The 22,190-nt window shown below is 52.5% G+C and overlaps 1 protein-coding gene across 2 annotated transcripts in view; it reads left to right on the forward strand.

The window, feature by feature from the left end:
* The first annotated feature begins 4,182 nt into the window (after positions 1-4,182).
* The window catches only part of DTX2 (deltex E3 ubiquitin ligase 2), a 33,581-nt gene continuing 15,573 nt past the window's right edge, over positions 4,183-22,190 (forward strand). For both annotated transcript variants that reach the window (XM_043915032.1, XM_043915033.1), the window contains exons 1-3: positions 4,183-4,333; positions 15,901-16,255; positions 18,738-19,374. In XM_043915032.1, coding sequence (XP_043770967.1) covers positions 15,988-16,255; positions 18,738-19,374 — 905 coding nt within the window. In that variant the 5' untranslated portion in view covers positions 4,183-4,333; positions 15,901-15,987. The remainder of the gene's footprint in view (positions 4,334-15,900; positions 16,256-18,737; positions 19,375-22,190) is intronic.

The raw sequence follows: 22,190 nt of genomic DNA on the forward strand, positions 1-22,190 counted from the left end.
GACGTTAGAAAAAAGTCTTTCCTTCTGGGCAGATGATTAAGGACAGAGCCTCTGCCAGGAATGTTTCAGCTCCCACAAGGCATACCTAACCTACCCTATTGTGTGTGTGTGGGGGCAGTCTCATATTTTTGTGATAGAAAATATTAGCATTGAATACTGCCATTTCCACCTCCAGGGGATATTCCTAACCCAGGAATCGAACCCATGTCTCCTGTGTCTCCTGCATTACAGGCATATTCTTTACCGCTGAGTTATCAGGGAAGCCCGAATATATAGTAAATAAAATAAAAGTCTTCAGCTCATCTGTTACCTTCTTGGAGCATCTTAGATTTCCTCCCAGAAAAATCTCTGCCAATGAGCCTGTGTGTGCATTTTGAACACACACACACACATCAGTGTTCACTGCAGCACTATTTACAGTAGCCAGGACAGAGAAGCAACCTAAATGTCTGTTCATTGACAGAGGAATGGATAAAGATGTGGTACCCATTTACAGTGGAATATCGTGCTGTGTGCTCAGGCATTCAGTTGTGTCCTATCCTTTGGAATGCTTTGGACTGTAGCCTGCCAGGCTCCTCTGTCCATGGGATTTTTCAGGCAAGAATACTGGAGTGGGTTGCCATTTTCTCCTCCAGGGAATCTTCCCAACTGAGGGATCAAACAGGCATGTCTTGCGTCTCCTGCAATGCAGGTGGATTCTTTACCCACCAAGCCATTAGGAAAGCCCAGTTGAATATTACTCAGCCATAAAAAGAATGAAATAATGCCATTTGCAACATGGATGGGTCCAGAGATTGTCATGCTGAGTGAGGTAGTTTAGACAAAGACAAATATATGATATAGCTTATATGTAGAATCTAAAAAATGGCACTAAGGAACTTATTTATAAAACAAAAATCGAGTCACAGATGTAGAAAAGAAACATGGTTATGTGGGAAGGGGATGAAGGGGGGGTAAATTGGGAGATTGGGATTGATATATACACACTAGCATATATAAAATAGATAACTAATAAGAACCTACTGCAAAAAAAAAAAAAAAAAGGAACCTATTGCATAGTGCAGGGAACTCAATACTCTGTAATGAGCTATACGGGAAAAGAATCTGAAAAGAACGAATATATGTCTATGAATAACTGATTCACTTTGGTGCGCACCTGCAACTAACAAAGCATTGTAAATCAACTACACACCAATAAACACACACACAAATAACTACCTACTCTACTGTAACCCTCTGCTCTGAAAGTTCCTTTTTTACTTAACACTAGATCTCAGCTCCCAGTTCCATCAGGACCTGTGAGTCTTCCTCATCCTTTCTACCTAGCATCCCAGGGTCATTTAACCAGCCCCCTTCTGCTGCGTGTATTGGCTTCAGGTTCAGTTTGCAAGTGGTCCATCCAGCTTCCCTCATTTCCAGCTTCCCGAGGGACATCTTGCTGTGACCTCAGGGCACAGCACACTCACTTTCTCCTGTCTAAAAGCTCAGAGTCCCTGTCCCCGCTTCTCCCTCTTGCTGCTGCCCTATTTTGCCTCTTTTCACAACCGGAACTCTTCATTTTTCCCCAAATAAAAATAGTCTTTCCTTTCAGGTTATAAAAATGGAAACTATTCATTGGGACACACTCAAATGCTACAGGAGAAGTACAAAGACAGTGTATCACCTGCTATTTCCGCCTTTCAGAGGTCACTGGGTCGGCTCGTGTCCTCTGAAGTGCACATGGCCACAGGCATCCTTATGTAAGTGGCGTCATCCCCCCCCCCCCGTGGGGGTTTAATCCTCTACGATCCTCTCAATCCCCCCTCCCACATGTGGAACACAAAGATGGCTCTTGGAAGAGCTGCCTGTACTCCCAGGCGTTCCTAACCTCCATGACCTCAGTTCGGGTCTCTCAACGGAGACCGCTGTGCGGTCACCAATGGCCTTCCTGTGCTAAGTCAGAAGTTTGGGACGTTTCTGATTGTCAGCCGGTTGACTTAAAAATGAGGGAGCCCCAGATAGGGAGGCAGGAGCCCTGGGTTCTGGGATGGGCTCCCCTCCCGGGGACCAGCAGGTTGGGCCTCTCAGAAGTGTCTGTCATCATTGAGCACCCCCTTCATGGAACCCTTCTCTTGGATCTAAGACATCATGCTCACCCCATGTCCCCAAGTCCAGCCTCTTCCCCAGGCATTTCTGCCTCTCATCTGTCCTTCAGAAGTCAGCATTCCTCAGGGGATTCCCTGGCAGTCCAGTGGCTAGGACTCCACAGTCCTGCATGCCATGGGTGAGGTCCAAAAAACTGGGAATAACATCCATCTCGTTGAGAGGATTCACTGAGCTGATGCATGTCCAGTGCTCAGCACCTACTAGGTGCCTGAGATATCCTGTCAGTGATTGTGGCTGAGGTAACTGAGGCTCTGAGAGGGGAAGGGAAGTGTCCTAATCTGTAGCCACTTCAGGCATCTAGTATAAATCGCAGGTAAAACGCTACCCTCCATTCCTCTATGGAGAGCTGGCTCTGGGCATAACTGGGAGACCCTGACTTCGATGCCTTCCCAGACTCAAGACCGGTGTCCTCTAAGTCAGCTCCGGGGCGGTACGAGGTCCTGGCCTAGGGTACCAGAGACTGGGCCTGCTGCAAGCACTCCTTCTCTTCCTTCACTAGCTTTTGATTTGATTATGTAAAGCTATCCAATTAGAGCCCAAGATTCAGAGGACTCTGAACCCCCTGGAACTGTATGCAAAATGTCTGTGTGTACACATGTGAATGCATCTGAGCATTTTTCTGGGAATAGCTTTCTTTAGTTTTGTAAAGGAAGTGTGTGATCCAAAAGATTAGTCACTAGCCTGGTTTAAGCCTCATCACTTTTGACCTGGTCTACAGCCTAAGCCTCCAAACTGGTCTCCCCACTCCTTTCTCAATCCTCCACCCACCACAAGGGTATCCTTCTAAAGTGCAATGCTGCCTCTCTTTCCCCTGCTTAAATCCTTCCATTGACTCCAGTGGACTAAATTTCTTGCGTGATATTTAGAGTCCTTCATAATCTCACCCAGCCATTTCCCCATATCCTGCCACACCCTAATCCATTTTCTTTTTTTTTTTTTCCTAATCCATTTTCTTTGTCTTCACCCTGTCCATGTACCTATCCTCTCCCTTGGCTACACCGAACATTTCTTGCTTCCTGAATGCATCAGGCACTTTCTCATCTCTCATTCTTTGCAAAGGTTTCCCTGTATTCCATTTGACAAACCCCTATTCAGTCTTCAAAATCCAATTCTAGTGTCACTTCCCTTGCAATGTCTTTCTGACATCCCCTCTTCCTGCAATTAGGCACCCCTTCAATGCTCTTACCCTTTTATCACATTTTTCACACTAGATTGTAGTTGCGAGTTTAAGGGTTTGTCACCTGAGTAGGTATGAAGCTCTCCTGGGAGGCACCCAAGTAAGTTGCTACTGCTAAGTCACTTCAGTCGTGTCCAACTCTGTGCGACCCCATAGACAGCAGCCCACCAGGCTCCCCCGTCCCTGGGATTCTCCAGGCAAGAATACTGGAGTGGGTTGCCATTTCCTTCAACAAAGCTCTTTTTTTCTTGGAAGAAAATCTATGACCAACCTAGGCAGCATATTAAAAAGGAAAGACATTACTTTACCGACAAAGGTCGGTCTAGTCAAAGCTACGGTTTTTCCAGTAGTCACGTATGGATGTGAGAATTGGACTATAAACAAAGCTGAGCTCTGAAGAATTGATGCTTTTGAACTCTGGTGTTGGAGAAGACTCTTGAGAGTCCCTTGGGCAGCAAGGAAATCAAACCAGTCAATCTATAAGGAAATCAGTCCTGGATATTCATTGGAGGGACTGATGATAAAGCTGAAGCTCCAATACTCTGGCCACCTGATACGAAGAGCCGACTCATTGGAAAAGACACAGATGCTGGGAAAGATTGAGGACAGGAGAAGAGGCCGACAGAGGATGAGATGGTTGGATGGCATCACCGACTCGAAGGACATGTGTTTGAGCAAGCTTCGGGAGCAGGTGATGGACAGGGAAGCCTGGAGCGCTGCAGTCCGTGGAGTCGCCAAGAGTCGGACAGGACTGAACTGAACTGAACTGAACAGGTGCACGTCGGGCTGGGCCCCGCCCCCCTGCTGCCCCGCCGGAACTACGTTTCCCAGAAGGCTGAGCGTCTTGGGCACGCGCACTGGAATCCGAGGAAGCTGCGACGCCGAGTTTCACTCAGGCTGCCTCTTCGTTGGAGTGGGAGCTACAGCCGGAGCAGTGCCCAGGCCGAAGCGGAGCTGCAGTCTGAGCGCGGCGGTGTCCTCCGCCCGCCTGCCTCGCTCTCTTCAGTCTCGGTGAGAGGGGCGGGCCAGGCCACCTGCTCGTCGCCTAGGGCTGGGGTCCCGGGGACGCGGGGGAGACCGAGCCGAGCTGGGACCGGAAGGGGGCGGGCGTGGGCGTGAGGGAGGGTTGGGCCAGGCTGGAGGGGCGCTCCGGGGTGAGGTCCCGGGGGGATTGCGGGGACCGGCCTCCGGGTGGAGGTCCCCGGGGGCGGGAGTTGAGGGGATTGAGAGACACCCGCAGAGCTTTAGGACCGGACGGGTGGGGAGCGGGAACGCCGAGGTGGAAGCCGAAGGGCTGGCAAGGGAGGGGCGCAGACCCTGAGAGTTTGGCCCGTCGGGAGGAGAGTACCCTTTCCCACAGAACCCGGAGGCGGCGGCGGCGGCGGGGCCACCGGGCTGCCCTAGTGAGGGTGTGGGTCCTGCTGGGGTCTGCCTCCCGGTGGACGGCTCCTTGGAGTCGGGGGCTGTACTTCTGAGGAGTTCGCTTAACTAACTCCGCTTTCTTCTTCTCAAGAAAGGTCCGCCTTCCAGGAAGTGCCTCTTCTCTGGAACCCTGGCTCTCTTCTGCGGGGTGCCAGTAGCTTACGCTGTGAAGAGGACTTACAAGACTTCCCTCCCCCTTTGCCCCCGAAACTACCCTATCTCAAGTCAGCTACTGTCCTCCACACTGGTTCCTCTTCCCTAAGTGCCAGTAGCAGTGGAAATAGTGTGTGCATAGACGCTTGGCCGCTTAAAAAACTCGAAATATTTCTGCATGCCATCGTAGCTCGTCTAGAGTTCTGGAAAGTGGTCTTTCTGGTAATCAGGCTTTACTTAAACCATCAGGGTGACTGTAGCTAGGCGTCTTGTTCATTTAGTGTGCGACCTTGACAAACTTTTACGTTCTCTAGTTTGTTGATTCCTTGGATGCTCACAAAGCAAACTGGCTTACAAAATCCTTTCAGGCCTTTCTGTGGAAGGGCTTTTTTTTTTTCCCTTCCCCTAAGTAGCCCCTTGATTATTGAGTGGGCAGAGGGAGACTACTGTACCTTCTGCTCTGCCCAGGCTGTTGGAAAATAAATCTGGTGGTTTCCAGTCCCCAGCCGCAGCACACAGACCCAACATCTGTGCAGTCGTTTTCACTAACTGCTGTTTCCCAATTTAAAACCCGATCGTCGTCTTCCTTGTTGGCAAAGGTGCCTTGGAATTTGTGTCGCTGAGTCAGCAAGCCTTTCAGATTTGCCCGGTTTTTGTTTGCGTTTTCTATCGAGATGGGAATCTACACAAGTCATTCCTCCTAAGGATCTGGTATCTCCATCAAGAAGGCACCGTTTGTGCCAGCTCTCCACAGAGAAAAGATGAGAGCCACGGGAACTTCCCATCGCTGCCTTCCCAATCTGGTTTTCAGTAGAGAAAGTGCGAACTGGGGAGGGGGAAATTTGAGGTCCCCAGGATGAAAGTGAGCCTTGCGAGTAGATTGTTGATTGCCTCCTGTCTCAGATAAATTCAGGTGGCTTCTTGCCAACAGCTTCTCCTGTTTAACCAGTCTTAGAAGCTACTTTCTGTTTTCACACATGCATTATGAGATGAAGGACACGAGTCAGGATTTCTGCATTGGAAATTTTAATTTCTTTGGTCACTTGAACCTTTACTGGGTGCTTCGTTTTTGTCAGGCCCCCTGCTCGGTGCTGAGGGTGCAGTGACCAGCCACGAAAACTCTGTTTTCCAGGAGCTCATCGTTTGGTGGGAAAGATAAACCATAGACAGTGACAAGGTGTTGTCGGTGTGATACATATCAAGGAGTGGGTAATCACAGGGCAGAGCCCACCCCACCCCACCCTTGCCCAGGAGGGAAGGTCTAGAAGGCTTCCAGAACGTGAGAGCCAAAGTGAATTGTGAAGAAGGTGTAGGAGCCAGGAAGTAGGGGACAAAGCCTGGCAGAGGAGTCAGTAAATGCAAAGTTGTGAAGAGACCCGGCATGTCTGGGTCACTGTAAGTGTGGCTTCAGTGTGGCTGGGGCAACCAGATGGGCACAGGGCCGAGAAGCCTTGAAAGGTAGGCAGAGGGCTGAGTGTGGGGGCTTTTACATGTCATGCCAAGACTTGGGGGATTTTAGCAGGAGAATTCCAGGAAGGGCCTTATTAAATGAGCACCCTGGCTAGAAAGCGTGGAATGGATTGGATTGGGTCATTCTCCTTGTGACTGTTTCCTTACATCACGCCAGCTTCTAGTAGAGGGAGGTAGACAGGGAAGTTTGTACTCTGGCTGTTCCTGGGCTTGTTCAAGAGATAGAATGGCCGGAGAGAGCTGTGGAGGACCGATGCAGTGCCATAGAAGCTGATGAGAGGGGATTTTCTTGCAAGAGGGCACGTGGCAGCATCCCGGAGGTGTTTTAACTGGTTGGCCAAGTGGGTGGGGTTCCAGGTAAAGTTGAAGCACAGAGTTGGGGAAACCAGATGTATATGGGGTAGTGGGTCATCACTTTCTGGAAGGAGTTGGGGAGGGGGAAGCGTAGACGGAAGAGGGGTACTGAAGAGAGGTGTGCCACAGATAGTGTTGATAGGGAGGGACCTGGCTGATGGACTTTCACCGTGAGCCACGGAATGTGAACAATGTTTCTAGACCTCAAAGGGAGGTGTGGAAGAGAGAGGGGGGGGCAGGACTGTACTCCAGGAAGCTCCGCCTTGCCCCTGTCTCTGAGGTGGGTGAGGAGGAGAGACAGTTGGAGAATCCAGGTGGGAGAGTGTGCTCCTCCAGGTGAGAGGCGGAAAGGTCCCAGCCTGGTGCTCACAGTGGGGGCTGAGGCAGCGAGAGAGCAAGCCAGGGCAGCTGCTGGGCTGTGGGGAGAAGCTGGCGGAGGGGCAGCCCAGAGCCAGGGAATCCAGGAGGAAAGGGAGAGAAGCAGGGAGGGTGAGTTTGCCTTCAGGCGTGTTGGAGGTACCTAAGAGATGGCAGGAATGGGGCCACGGGCGGAGCGCCCCTCCTTCATTCCGTGTGTGCCCCGGGAGTTGTGTGCTAGGGTTTGTGCTTAGCACTCGGAGGGGAATTAAACAGTCACCTCTGTGGGTTTGTTTTAATATTCATCTCAGATAAACAGAGAACTGGATTGCTCCACACTGATCACCCGTTTCACACATGGCCTACTTTTATTTGTTTCCTAAGTTTTTTTTAATGAGTGTTGTAAGTTCCTGCATTTCATCCATCCACAACAAAAGCCAGAATCTTGAGACAGAATACATATCCAGTTTTTGATCTTTCTTCCCGTTCCCATCCTGAGATATCCATTATCCCTTTGCTTTCATTTTTATCTATTTTATGGTTCCTGGGTATTCCTAAGGAACCTAAAAAATATTGCTACAATTTGTCCGTAGTATTGCATGTCACTTGGTTCATTTGTCTTGAATATTGAATAATAGTCCATGGTGTGAACAAACCAGTTTCTGCATCTGATCTTCCACTGATGGGCGCTTGGTTGTTTCCAGGTTTTTGCTGCTGAGAGAGGGCTGTTCTGAACACTTCTATACATGTTCCCTGTTGCACCTACTCAGGTTTTCTTGGGTGTGAACTGAGGGTTGGTGTTTTGCTGGATCATTGGGTAAATAAATATTCAATTTCCATAGCTGTTGCCAGACTCTCTGAAGTGGTTGTATGAGTTTGCCCTCGTACACTTCCACACTTGCTCCACACTCTTGCCAACACTTGATATAGGCTGATTTTTTTTTTTTTGCCAATGGAATGGATATAAAATGGGATCTTTGGGATCATGGTTTCTATGTCACCAAACCCTAATGTCAAGCATCTCTACATAAGTTTATTGGCATGTGTGTTTCTGTAAATTTTATATCTTCTGCCAATTTTTCTGTGGGGTTCTTGGCATTTTTTTTTTTAAATTGATTTGTAAGAGTTTTCTTATGTATGCTTGATTTTAATCCTTTGTGCTTATTGCACATATCTTTTTCCAGCTTGTGACTTTCTGTTTTCTTTAAGGCACATTTTGTTGAACAACCATTCTTGATTTTAACACAGTGAAATGTATCTTTTCATTTATAGTCAGCGTTCTGTGTCTCCTTTGAAAAATCTTTTCCTAACCGTAATCCTTGCCTGTAAGGAGCCCATGCCCTGGTGGAGGGGGCAAGTAGATAATTGCACTGAGATGTCACATGGACATTGGCGGTTAGATGTGGCCACTTCTCCCTGCAGGGCAGGAGTGTGTATAGGAAAGATTTCACAGGGAATTAAGAGAGGAGTGAATGGACAGGTGGAGTGGACACTCTGGGTGGCGGGGGGGCGGGGCATGAAACAGCCTGATCGGTTCTGGGCCGTCCCTGGGGTTGCTGATGGCTGGACCAGTGATGCGGGCAGGGTATCTGAAGACAGATCTGGATGATCAACGTGCATGGGGTTACTGAAGCCGTGGGAACAGATAAGAGAGTCACTGGGGAGTGCAGAGAGGAGAGGCCGGCCGGGCCTGATGGCCCACTGCAGGAAAGCTGTGGCTCTGGGCAGCAGCTGGGCTTTCCCGGCCGGTCCGCACGACGCCTGCTGTGCTCTCGCGTGCTGTGTTCCATCCTCAGGTGTTGGGCGAAGACCGACTTGTCTGCAGAGCGCAGGCATGCCACGGGGGAGGCTCGCCGGAGCCGTAAGCACTCTCCCAGTTTTTAATAGAGAAATGGGTTCCGAGAAGTGCTTCTCAACTATCCGGACAGCGAGAGCACAGTGTGGCTGGCAAACCACAGCTCACGGGCCAAGTCAGCCCACAGCCTGTTTTTGTAAATAAAGTTTTATTGGGACACAACCACACGAGTTAGTTTACACGTGGCCCGTTACTGTTTTCACACTGCAGAGTTGAGTAGTTGCAACAGACACCCTATGTTCTGCCAAGTCTACAATAGGTACCTTCTGACCCTTTACAGAAAAGGTTTGCTGGCCCCGCCCTGGGGAGTCATGGTAACTGGGGTAGCCTTGAGAGCGGCAGCGGCCACCGCAGTGGTGCAGCTTGTTGTCGCTGGCTGGATGATGAATCTGGGTCAGGCCTGCAAATGTTGCCAGGTTTTCTGGTTTTCAAGAAAAGCTGGAAATCTGGATTGATTGATTTATCCTAATTTTAAAACATTGGCTCAATCTGTAAAATTTACAAACTGTGGTAGGCTGAGCAGACACATCTGGCAGGCTGATTTGCCCACATCAACTTCTCCCTCTGCAGACTGATTTGGGAAACCTGTGACTGGGTTTCCCACGTAGCTCAGCTGGTAAAGAATCCTCCTGCAATGCAGGAGACCCGGTTCGATTCCTGAGTTGGGAAGTTCCCCTGGAGAAGGGATCAGCTACCCACTCCAGTATTCTTGGGCTTCCCTGGTGGCTCGGATGGTAAAGAATCCACCTGCAATGCGAGAGACCTGGGATTGATCCCTGGGTTGGGAAGATCCCCTGGAGGAGGGCATGGCAACCCAGTCCAGTACTCTTGCCTGGAGAATCCCCATGGATGAAGGAGCCTTGTGGGCTACAGTCTATGGGGTCACAGAGTCGGATGCAACTGAGCTACTGAACACAGCACAGCACATACCTGTGACTTCTCAGGCAACTTGCTTATCGTTTGCCTGAGTTTTCTCATTTATAAAACAGAGATAATACCCTGTCCAGGATTGTAAAGATTAAGTGAGAACAGTTAGAAGATACTTAGCACTGTGCCCGGTAATACATAGTAAGCTCTTGTTGCTGGCCACTGTGCCTGCCATTGCTTCCTCGGCTCCCACATTCTGGCCTCAGGGTAGGCCTGGGAACCAGGGCTCAGCCCTCTGATGACCTGTGGGTGGTCAGTTTGCTCCTGGCCAAAGAAGGGGCAGCCGGTTCTTGGTGCTGGTAGAGGAGGTTGTCCATGGAGCAACTGTCGGTCACCAGGGCCCACCCCCTGGATACTGTGTGGCTTTCTGAACCCAAATTGGGATAGTCTGCTCTGACCTGCCCTTGGAGGCCCCAGACAGGCACCAGCCAGGACAGGAGTTGTCATTTCCTATCTTGCAGCCCCAGTGTGCAAGGGACAACTCAAGTGTTAGTCCTTCCATCCCTCAGAAGCGCAGTAAGGTCTGAGTGGCACTTGCTGGAGCCATCTCTTGTCTAAACCAAAGTCTTACCTTGTAGTGCTCCTGTTGTAATAATCCAGGCCCTTGGATGGTGTGTTTTTTGCACTTTCTGGTAACTCAGGGGTGGGGCGTGTGTCTCTTGGCAAGGAGGCACCATGGTGCTTTGACAGGCCTGTTAATGAAACCCCATTGGGATGGGAGTGGCTGTCTAAAATCAGGATGGTAGGCTACAGCGGTGGGGGTTTGGTTCCTATTTACGATCTTTTGAAAGTTGTGGGCGTTGTAGAGGTTTGTTTCTGATAACAGAAGTAAAACTTTCCCACTTTTAAAAATGGGGAAAGTTCAGAAGTTAAACAAAAGGTCTTCTGCAGTTTCTCTACTCAAAGGCGGCTGTTAGCACTTGGGTACATTGCTACTGAGTTTTCTCTCTGCTTCTCTTTTACCAGGTTAAAGTAGTGCTATTGGGAATAGCTTTATGTTGACATTTTCCTCTAATCTCCTTAGATAGATTTCTTAATGATTGGGTCAAAGCAAGTGAGTATATATATATATTTTTTTTTCTTTTGGTTTGGCCTTGCCATGGGGCATCCAGGATTTTAGTTTCCTGATCAGGAATTGAATTCGCACTCTCTGCAGTGGAAGCATGGAGTCTTAACCACTGGACGCCAGGGAAGTCCCCTGAGTGAACATTTTTAAACCTCTTGATACATATTACCAGACTGTTTTCTGGAAGGGGTTTATCCCTTCCAGCAGTGTGACTTCTCACTGTACTCTTGCTGGACTGTGTATTGATATTAAGTTATTTTTATGGCTTTGAGAGGCAGAAAAATAATACTCTATTGTGTTAAAAACAACACGTCTAGCAAAGTAGCACATTTCTTTGATATATCTCTGCACAGGATCTGACTTTCCCAGGTCCATGGGAACGCTTTCTGACAGTTCTCGGGTGGCCAGCTGCCCATAGCAGGTCTTTCAAGGTCATGCTCTGGTTACTGGTCATGCTTACCGTGTCAGCTGGTGGGGTGTGGAGTTGCAGGCCCGTGCTTCTGGGAAAGCACCCGAAAGAGAGGCAGCTTAGAAAATAGGGCTTAAGGTCACCCAGTCTCACTGGTCTCCAGCCCGTGCCCCTCAGACGCCTCTGTCCTGCATAGCAGCTTCCTGGGCCTCTTGGAGTCGGAAATGGAGGGTGCCCTCTGTGGCAGAGCACCCCACATTTTTACATTTTGCGTATCGATGGGAGGTGTACGATCACATTTGGAAAAGGGTTCTGCAGTTTAAGAGGCTCGAAAACCCATCCAACCCCCTGAGCAGTTGAGCCCGGGAGAGGGGCTGTGACTGTCCCAGGATCATTGTGTGTGAACCTAGGGGTGAACTGCCCAGCTCAGGCTTGGGCCAGGCCGCTTCATATTTCAGTGGGATTCAAGGGGGAGGAAATGGGTCCTCACGTGTTGGCACATTGATGGTCCTCAGTCTGGGCACCAGTTTAAAACCACGCTCGGGGACTTCTTCCTGGAGGCCTCAACTGTAAGGGGATCCACTTGTGTGGTTCCCCGACTTGGAGGCCCACAATTAGGCGGGATGAGTTTCACTGGATTCCTGTGTCAGCTCAGATCTTGTTCTAAAGCTTTCCTAAATCCCCTGGGAATAGAAGGACTCTCAGACACATGTAACTCTTTTGTGTCAAACACCTCTCTGGTGGAACAGCAAGGTCCCGCTGTGCCTTGGGGCCGGGGGCTGGGAAAGGGTTGGTTGTGGCTAAATCTGAGGGAAGAATGCAAGGGAAGGCAGGATGGTTTTTCTTGTGGTCAAGTTGTTGATACATTTTTTAGAGATAATTTTGGTCCGACCATCATAAGTAATATGATCTTGTAGAACATCTGCCAGTCTAGAGAGAAATAAAGAACGTATGTCCCGTACGTAACTCCACTGCCCCCAGTAACGTGTCAAGAGTTGTTCCTTCCAGCCTTTTAAAAATTCGCTTATATAAGGTAGAAAGAACCTGGGCTTCATGGTGTCACAGACCAGCCACCTGACCTTGAATAAACTTTTTACTTCTTTTGGCCTCAGTTCCTGCGTGTGTAGTTTGGGGATAATTTCTACCTTTGGGGGCGATTGAGGGTAGAGAGAGCAGGACGACAGGAGCGCTGGGCAGAGTGCCTGCCTCGTAGTAGACGTTCAGTAAGGGGCGCACCTGCCTACCTGAGAGCACGGCGTGTGTTTTTAATTTGTCCTGAGAATTATGCTAGGTCTGAGAGCCTTTTAAAGACTCACATTCCATCACAGGGATGTACCATAATTTACTTCAGAATCCCCTTATTCCATTATTATAAAGTATTTAGGTTGCCCCCAGACTGAGGCTTTTTTCCCATGGTCAATTAGAATAATAGTTTTCATAATTAAGAACACCCTAAATAGCCCCATCATTAAGAGCCAAAACAAATTAGGTTTTTGAACTGCGGCTTGAGGATGGTTGAGGCTGTAGCAGAGAATGGGTGCCTTGACTGGCTGCTGCGCGTGCGTAATTGCTGCCTTTGAGGGGGAACAGCAGTGGGCATTCTGGGCCTCGCCCCGGGCCTCTGGAGGGAAAGGTGCTCCTCCCCTGTCATGTGTGTTTCAGCCCCTCTGGGATTTGAGGCGTTTGAAGAACTGCAGCTCCAGCGTTGGGTCAGCCTCAGCTCTGCCCTCTGGGAGTTCCCGTTGTGGGGGGTGTGGGAGGGGGGACAGATGCTGAAACCAATAAATGTAGTCCGGTTCGGATAAGCGGGATATGCAGTGAGGACGCACAGGAGGGTGGAGTCAGCACTTTCTGGTGAGGGCCTGGTCAGAGGGCTCGGAAGGGATGCTCTGGCTGAGTCCGGAAAGATGGGCACATTTGCTGGGGGCTCAGATGCGGAGAGGATGGGAATCCGGACACGGGCAGCAGGATCCACGGCTGGGAGGTGGGAAACAGTGCCGAATGTTCTGGCACTTGCTAGGATTTGATGCAGCTGGACAAAAAGTGGAGGCCTTGGTATTAGTGGGGACAGTGGCCAGTCACGGAGGGGCTGTGTGCCGGGTCTTTCTCATCTCTGGGTCTCCAGGACCCTGGCAGCCTGGACCGTGGTGTGCCTGCAGTCTGCAGCTCTAGCTGAAGTTCTCAAGCGGAGTTCTCAGGCTGTTTGGCAGAGTTCTCCAAGTCGGTTCACCTGGGGATGTGTGGGCATGCTGGAGCGTACCACGTGTGCTGGTAACTGGGAGGCTCCCCCCTCCGGCTGAGAGATGAGTGATGCCTGTCAGGAGGTGCCGGGGGAAAGTCTGGGCTCAGGAGTAATTGGCCCCGAAACCAGTCCTGTGATTTGTACCTGGATGTCATTCCAGGGACCTCTAATTGCAGGCGCTGAGCTAATAAACCCTCCAGCCATCTCAAGGGCATCCCGGGCCTGGTTCTCCAGGGTGGGAGGCGTGCTTTTGTTGAAGTGGTTACAGCTCAGGGGCGGGCCTGGCTCCCCCGGGTGTGCTCAGAGTTATCTCGGCCTGACTCACCACCTGTGCTCTCAGGTAGCACGGAGCCGCCCTGGGCCACCGCTCCTCCCCCAGACTCGGGGGGAGGCAGGGGTGGGATGGAGGGGGCAGGGAGAGGGAGGGAGGCCCAGGTCTGCTGATGGCTGCTGCGTGCCTGACGCGGGTCTGAGTCCCCGAGGAGAGCACTGAGAGTCGAAGGTGACGTGGCCGTGTCCAAGTGAAGTCAGGCTGGGAGCGCCTGGCCACTTTCATCAGAAGACAGAGCGAGTTGAGCGCTGTGTGGACGCCGGAGCCCACGCCCCTTCCTTTTCACGTGCTGCTCCAGGTCTGCCTTCCTCGTGGGGCAGACGGTCTCAGCCTTCTTACGGAAACCCTGCTGGAGTGCAGTCTCAGGGACAGCAGCGAAAGCCCAGGGCACCGGCCTCATTAGTGGCCATGTTAGCAAGTCACTGAAACTTCCAGGGCCTCAGTTTCCTCGTCTGCAAAGTGAGAACAAAATTCGATGCCTGTGCTTAAGGGGGTTGTGTGGGAACTGGAGCAGGTGCCGTGACTGGGACCCTCTTGGCACCAGGGCCCTCCATGGACATCACAGCTCAGGGTGCTCACGGCTTGAGACGCAGGCTTCTCTTCCCTCCCCCTCTTGCCCCCTTCTCTCCCCGCTAAGCGGGGCCTGGAAGTGGAGCTCAAAGCAGAGCCCAGACCGAGCCTTCCCTGCTAAGAGAAAGCGCATGAGCTAGGGTTGACCTGGGTTTGCGCTCGTGCTGTCACTCAGCAGTGTGTGTGTGTGGCCTTCTGTAATGCCTTGACTTCTTGGAGCTTTGGTTTCCTGTCCATAAAGGGAGAAATACCGCCTGGACAGTCTGTTCCGCCTAACTGAGACAAGTCCCTCTGGTGTTTGTCACTGAACATCGGCCCGGTTCCCCTCGCACCCCCGGAGCTGGTGCTCTGGGCACTGTGTCCACAGCCCCCCTCTCTCCTTCAGACACTTGCAGGTGCTGGAATCGTCATCTGCTCCTGAATTCAGCCGTGCTCAGAGCTAATCCCTGTCAAACTCATGCTGCATGACATGGTCTGTGCTGAGGCTGGTGATGCGGCTGTAGACAAGGCTGACTTGTGGGGTGTCTGCCATCTGAGGGGGACAGAAAGAGAGGGACCGCCATCACCCCTGTATATGTTCCATGGTACTGGGGAGGAGAAGTTCATGTGACAGGTGGCCTGGGAACACCCTGAATGATGCCACTAGGCGGGGGTGACTGGGAGAGGAAGGTCTTGGGAGATGGGTATAAAGTCTCTGGAACTGGCCACTGGTCAGCGAGACCCAGGCCCTGGGAGTGGGGCTCAGAGAGGCTGGAGAGAGAGGACCTCAGCATCCAGGGGATTTGAATGTCCATCTCAGGCTCCATGCTCCGTGGTTAATGGTGCGGGAGGCCAAGGTGGCCTGGAGGCCTGGGTGGGGCTAGGAGCCACCCCAGCTTTGAGTCCCTGCCCTGCCGTTGACCCCCGGGCTGCCCTTGAGCCCCGAGTCCTTCCTGAGACCCAGTTCTGTTTTTTCCAATCTGTAACAGCACAGGTATTATTTTGTGTCTTACAAACCTACTTTGGAAACTGGCATCCTCACAGTCTCCTCACTTTATACCTCACAGAGGTATAAAGGGTCCTCATGGCCAGTCCATGAAGGATTTGAGGTGACTCGTGAAGATACACTGTAAAAAGATACACTTAGTAGCTGGGCCAGAGGGAAAGTATTGGTAAAAGGACAGAAGCAGGGCTGATGGTTAGCACCCAGAATTCAGTCACTGTGTCTTCCTGGACATTTGTAGAGGTAAGAGCGCTGCTTGATTGACGCTGAATTCTTGCTGGCTGCCTGAGCAAGGAGCCAGGATGAGGTATTTGGTTCACGAAGCTTTTAAGGTATTGGGGGAAAGTGACTGGAAAAGCATGATCCTTTTCGCTGCACCCAGACCGACTCCAGCAGTGCCACTGTGTGCGTGGGTAACCGCTTGTCTGTCTTGTTTGCAGGTCTCCTGGCAGCACTGGGCAATGAACCCGAGACTCCAGCCCAGCGTGGTCTGAAGCCGTTGGAGACGACAGGGCGTCCTGGGGAAGATGGCCATGGCGCCAAGCCCTTCCCTGGCTCAGGTGTATGCCAGCCCGGTGGCAGTGGCCGTGTGGGAGTGGCAGGACGGGCTGGGCACCTGGCACCCCTACAGCGCCGCCGTCTGCAGCTACATCGAGCAGCAGTTTGTGCAGCAGAAGGGCCAGCGCTTCGGGCTGGGGAGCCTGGCCCACAGCATCCCCTTAGGCCAAGCCGATCCCTCGCTGGCTCCTTACATCATCGACCTCCCCAGCTGGACGCAGTTCCGCCAGGACACTGGTAAGACCCTTCCTGCTTCTAGCGTGTGTCTAGGTGCCTCCTTCGGGCTGGGCATTGTGCTCTGTGTTCGGGTCAGAGAGTTGACTCTCGGCGTCATCCTGCCTCTGAAACACACAGGGTCAGGAGGCAGACGCTGAGGGATAGCAGGTACCACACTGTGTGAGGTACCACTTCGTGGTACAGGGTGCCTTGAAACACAGCGCGGAGGCCGTCCCAGCCCCTTCCCCTTGTCTCCCAAAGCAGAACTGCCTGCTTCCACCTGTAGAGATTCGAGGGTCTCGTGAGCAGCAGGCAAGCAGGCCAGCCAGCACGGGGGTGGCACGCCGTGCTAGTGAAGAGGGCCTGGTGGTGAGTTCTGGCTCCTGAAGGACAGTTGTGGCACCCGGGCCGGTTACTTCACTCTCCTGTGCACTCAGGTTTCTTTTGTATGTGCCTATCAATAGTGTGGGCTTCCCCGGTGGCTCAGTGGTAAGGAATCCATCTGCAGTGCAGGAGACCTGGGTGTGATCCCTGGGTCGGGAAGATCCCCGGGAGGAGGGCATGGCAACCCACTCCAGTGTCCTTGCGTGCGTGGAGAGTTCTATGAACAGAGGAGCCTGGCGGGCTACAGTCCATGGGGTCGCCAAGAGTTGGACACGGCTGAGTGACTGAGCAGCAGCAGCCTTGACCAGTGTTACCGAGAATGGGGCCACCAGCTTCTTCCCGGAGCTATGCCCTGTCCCTCCAGATCAGTGGTTCTCAGCCGAGGGTGACTGTCTCCTGGTACATTGGGCAACGTGTGGGGACATTTTTGACTGTCAGGACTGTGGGGTGGGTGCTACCGGCATCTAGTGGATAGAGGCCTGGGATGCTACAAAGTAAACATCCTACAGTGTACAGGACCGGCCCCACAGCAAGAAACTGTCAGCCCCAAATGCACTGGTGCCCAGCCTGAAGAATCCAGCTCTGATCCCATAGCAGCCTCTTCGGGGGTGTGAGGACTCAGGCTTCCAGGCAGCGGATGCAGATAAAAGTCCCGGCCCTCATGACATTTGCAGTCACCGAGAAAGGCAGCGAGCAAGATAAATAACGCATGACCCATGTATGGTTGGGTCAGTGAGTGTTTATGAGGGTGTGTAAAGTGTAGGGAGAGGTTATTCTGAAGTTTGAGCTCGCGTGGCCTGGTCACCAGGAAGGACCAGGCACAGACCAGGGGAGGGGCAGCTGGTGCAGGGCTTTTCTGTCCCTTGAAGGGACTTCAGTTTTTCTTCTGAAAGGAGGAGGCCCTGGAGGGCTTGGGCAGAAGAGTGACATCATCTGATTTGGGGGTTAAGTGTATTGCTCTGGCTGCTGAGGTCAAGAGACCAGATAGAGGGTAATCGCAGTGATCATCTTTTGGCCAGTGCTGTTAGAAGCATGGCCCAAATTGATTTTTTCCTTTCTCCTTTCCTTAATCATGCGATTTGGTTTATTCATATAAACTAACCACAGATGTTTCCTAATAGTTGCTACCTGAGAAGTCCAAGGGAATCCAGGTACATCCATGTAAGAGAAGTCTGTAAAAGTTAATGAGTTTCTGGGACTTCTCTGGCCGTACAGTGGTTAAGACTCTGCGCTTCTACTTTGCCAGGGGTCACAGGTTTCATCCCTGGTTGGGGAACTAAGATCCCACATGCCATGGGGCCAAAAAAAAAAAAAAATATATATATATATAACAAAAAAAGTTAATGAGTTTCACAGAGTCTTAGACACCTAAAAACTACTTACGGCATCAGTTCAGTTCAGTTCAGTCACTCAGTCATGTCCGACTCTTTGCGACCCTATGAATCGCAGCATGCCAGGCCTCCCTGTCCATCACCAACTCCCGGAGTTTACTCAAACTTATGTGCATCGAGAAGTGATGCCATCCAACCATCTCATCCTCTGTCGTCCCCTTCTCCTCCTGCCCCCAATCCCTCTTACTGCGTAGTATATGGAAATGGGAAAGGTTTTCATTATGATTGTCAGCTGCAGCTAAACATATGTGCTTAAACGACTGGATGGGTCGGAATATATTGCAGTATATGAAGTGTGCTTTCCGCTCAGTGGTTGGATTGTGGATGATTTCATCTCCTTCAGGCGTTTTTGTTTTGGTTCCTTCGGTAAGCCCACACAGGTTTCATCATTAGGAATATTTTGAGAAGCCTCATCAAGTCTGAGCCACAGCTGATCTTTGACCCAGTCCCCTAGTCCAGCTGAGAAAGGCCAGTTCCCCTCTGCCACTTCGTCCGTTGGGTCCACAGTTTCTCTGCACAGAGCGCACTCTACCTTTCATCCCAAATTTGGAGAGAGTCATTAGTGTCAGCCTTTAGGTCAAACAGCAGCATGACCCATGTGTATATACTGTGACCACATTATCTTATGTTGGTTGTAAGGGAAAAAAAGAATTTTAAACTCCCTTGGTTTGAGGGCGGTGAGGGGCCGGCAGATGAGCTGTTTACATGCATCCTTCCATTTAACACAGGCACCATGCGGGCCGTGCGGAGACACCTGTTCCCGCAGCACTCGGCCCCCGGCCGGGGCGTCGTCTGGGAGTGGCTGGGTGACGACAACTCCTGGACGGCCTACGAGGCCAGCGTCTGCGACTACCTGGAGCAGCAGGTGGCCCGGGGCAACCAGCTCGTGGACTTGGCGCCCCTGGGGTACAACTACACCATCAACTACGCCACCCACACGCAGACCAACAAGACTTCCAACTTCTGCCGGAGCGTGCGGCGCCAGGCGGGGCCCCCGTACCCGGTGACCACCATCATTGCTCCGCCGGGCCACGCGGGGGTGGCCTGCTCTTGCCATCAGTGCCTCAGCGGTGGTACCACCGGCCCCGTGTCAGGCCGCTACCGCCACTCCATGACCAGCCTCCCTGCCTACCCCGTCCCCCAGCCCCCCCACAGGACCGCCATTGTTTGGGGGACCCACCAGGCCTTTGCTCCGTACAACAAGCCCTCCCTCTCCGGGGCCAGGTCGGCGCCCAGGCTGAACACCACCAACCCCTGGGCCGGGGCGCCGTCCTCCCTGGGGAACCCGCCCCTCTACCGCTCCAGCCTCTCCCACCTGGCATCGCAGCACCAGTCCTCAGGACTGTCCGCCACCAGCACAGCCAGGTAGCTTGTGTTTCCAACGGCTGTTGTGTACAGCCGCGTGCCTTGTCAGGGCCTTGGGTTTCCGCCTTTGTTTAGCTGGGAAGGCTTCCCCAGTGCCTTGCAGACCCGGCACCTGCCTCCTTGGCGGTCCCCACTACTTCGTCATCTCCTTTGCATGCGTCACGTGGTGCCAAGGGACCATGGCCATCCACAGCCTTGTGTCCCAGTGAGCCTCCGTGACCTCTGACACACGAGTGCTGGTAGTTGCCACGTGGGTTAAAAACCAGTGATCCGTTCATTTCCTCAGGAGAATCGGGCTCTCTGCGCAGTTAAAGGTTCTTTGGCTGTGCGTGTGTGTCCATAGCTGGGTACGTGAGGACGTTTCACTGACTCCCGCTATGTGCCCGGCCCTGAAATCACAGACATGGAAGGTTCAGTCCTCTCCCTAAGCCCATGGCCTCGTCCAGGGGAAGGCTGGAGCCCAGTTTTGGTGTTTAACAGTTGGTTGAGGAAAGAGCAAAATGCTGAGCAGGTGGGGGTGGCAGCAGGTGGTGTGGGCTGACCGCTGTGCTGTCCCTCGGGCACCCTGGGAAAGTGATAAGATAGGCCCCATCTAAGTTAGGTGACACTTTAAAGTGGGAAAACCCTGGAGTGGCCAGTGGTGGATGCTTCCGGGGTGCTGACACCTGTTCCTGACCAGGGGCCTCGGTGTTGATCGTTATTGAGAGTCGGGCCTGCAGAACGTTTTGAGGATTCGTAGTGATGGCCGGGATGGGGGCAGATTTTTCTTTTCTGAGAGAGGGTGACCTGGGCGGGCGGTGACTGGACGTGGGAACCTGTGGCTGCCCTGTTTCCCAGAAAGTCGGCATCTTGGTTCCACCTTGCTCACCCAGACCATCCCAGCCCTCCTGACCACGAGGAGGGCTGAAGCTTCCTAGTATGGCTGAGACCTCCTTGGCAGCTTCTGGGGCCTCTAGTGTTCTCCGGAGGACCTGTCTGGCTTCAATAAGACAATGACGGCTTCACTCACTGAGCACCCATTACAACCAGGCTTGGTTTTCCCGGATCCTCCCAGTGGCCTGTAGTGGGTGGTGTCCCCAGATTCCAGGGGAGCATGTTGAGGCTGGCGGGATTAGCAGCACAGCCAGGACGTGGCAGAGCTGGGCTCAAACCCAGGCCTTTGCGGGCTGCGTGGGGCACGTGGAGCTCTGGAAGCCATCTGAAAGATGGAGTGAGAGGAAGACAGGGTGTCCTGGTGGGTGTGTGCAGAGGCCGCTGGCGCAGAGGAGAGGCTGGGCCCACTGGGTCCTGGCGTCTTCCTGCACGTCTTTTCCTTTCTGAAGCTGGGGCTCGTGGATCTGAGATCTTTCTGGGAATTGGAAGCAAGGGTAAGACTTGGGCCTTCCCCAGAGACATGAGCACGCTGGGCTCTGTGCCAACCCAGTCCCTCCCGGTGCCCTGCGAGGCCCCTTCCAGTACGTGGGTTAGTCTGTTTTAGAGAAAAACACGTCACATCTGCCAGCCCAGAAGGGTTATCAGTAAGGGTGAAGCCGCTTTTACGACTTGGTCAGCTTTGCCCAGCCTCCTGGGGCTTGCGTTCTGACGCATTAACTGAGGCAGGTTTCTTGAAGGTTCTAAAGCTGGGATTCTGGGAGGAGCCAGGTGACCACTTGGGCCTTGTTGCTTTCTTCTGGCATGGGGCTCCCATTGGTCTCCCCTGAGATTTCTCTGGAGTTTCCCCTCCCCAGCCTGAGGGCCCCGTCCAGGCAGGTTGCAGAAGGGGAGGCGGTGGGGCTGGATAGCCTCACGTCTGCTGCTTGGTCGTGCGTGTTGCTGCTTGCCTTGTCGCCCTGCCTTGTAAACCAGGTGGGAACTGGGCCAGTCCGGTCGGCTCTGGCAGGTGAGGCAGGGTCAGAGGGGCCTGCCTCCTGACGGGGGGCTCAGCTGCACCTCCTGGAGGTGCTCTCTAGGAGCAGGGAGGGGCGTCTTGCACAGGCAGGGGTCGGTCTTCCCACGTCTGACTTGGTGTGTGGCCCTCTGCAGTCAGTGTCTCTGACGGCTGTTGTAGAGCCAGAGGGGGTCTAATTAATCCCTGACCTCTTCACCCAGCCGGGCTGGGAGGACTTGAAAACACTTGGCACCTCGGTTCTCTCGCGGCCATGGTGTAGTTTCTCCAGGCCAAGTGAACGTCGGCAGCGTCAGGTGAGGTCACCAGGTGTGAGGAGGAGAAGGCGATGGGGTGGGCAGCGCCACGGACTGGGGAAACCTGGGAACCAGTAACGTTTACTGGTAGCCCCTGGGAAGGACCTGTGAATGAGCGAAATGAAAGTTTGCGGAGCCCCTGTGGGTTCTTTTTTTGGAACCCATGTAGTTTCAAATCCCTTCTTGCTCAATCCGGGTAAAACCTCGGCTGACGGATTCGCCTTGTGCCCCAGGAGCCTTTCTCTGAGTAAGTAATCCATCGGGACGATACGTGATTTGTCACTGAGCCGCTGGGTTTAAGTAAATTTCCTGGTAGCTGAAGTTTATCCCTTTAAGCACCAAAACTTGTGTTTTAATGATGTTGGATGGAAGACTTTCCAAAATGTGTCACGCACACGTTGTTTAATAGCGGGTGTGCCAGCCAGTTTAGTTCTCTGCTGACTCAGGGCAGTGATTACGAGCAGCCCTCTGTTGCAGCTTCGGTGTGGCGAGGCCTCGGGGGTCTTTGCCCCGCACTTACCCAGCCTAGGAAAACGGCTCTCATTTCTTCCATCTACTCTGTTCTGGTCGCTACTGTTCTCCCAGCCTCTGAAAGTTGCATGCTGCTCCCTCCTGCTATCAGTCAGGCTCTGTAA

This window comes from Cervus elaphus, chromosome 10 (assembly GCF_910594005.1).
Source record: "Cervus elaphus chromosome 10, mCerEla1.1, whole genome shotgun sequence".
In the NCBI taxonomy this organism is placed as follows: Eukaryota; Metazoa; Chordata; class Mammalia; order Artiodactyla; family Cervidae; genus Cervus; species Cervus elaphus.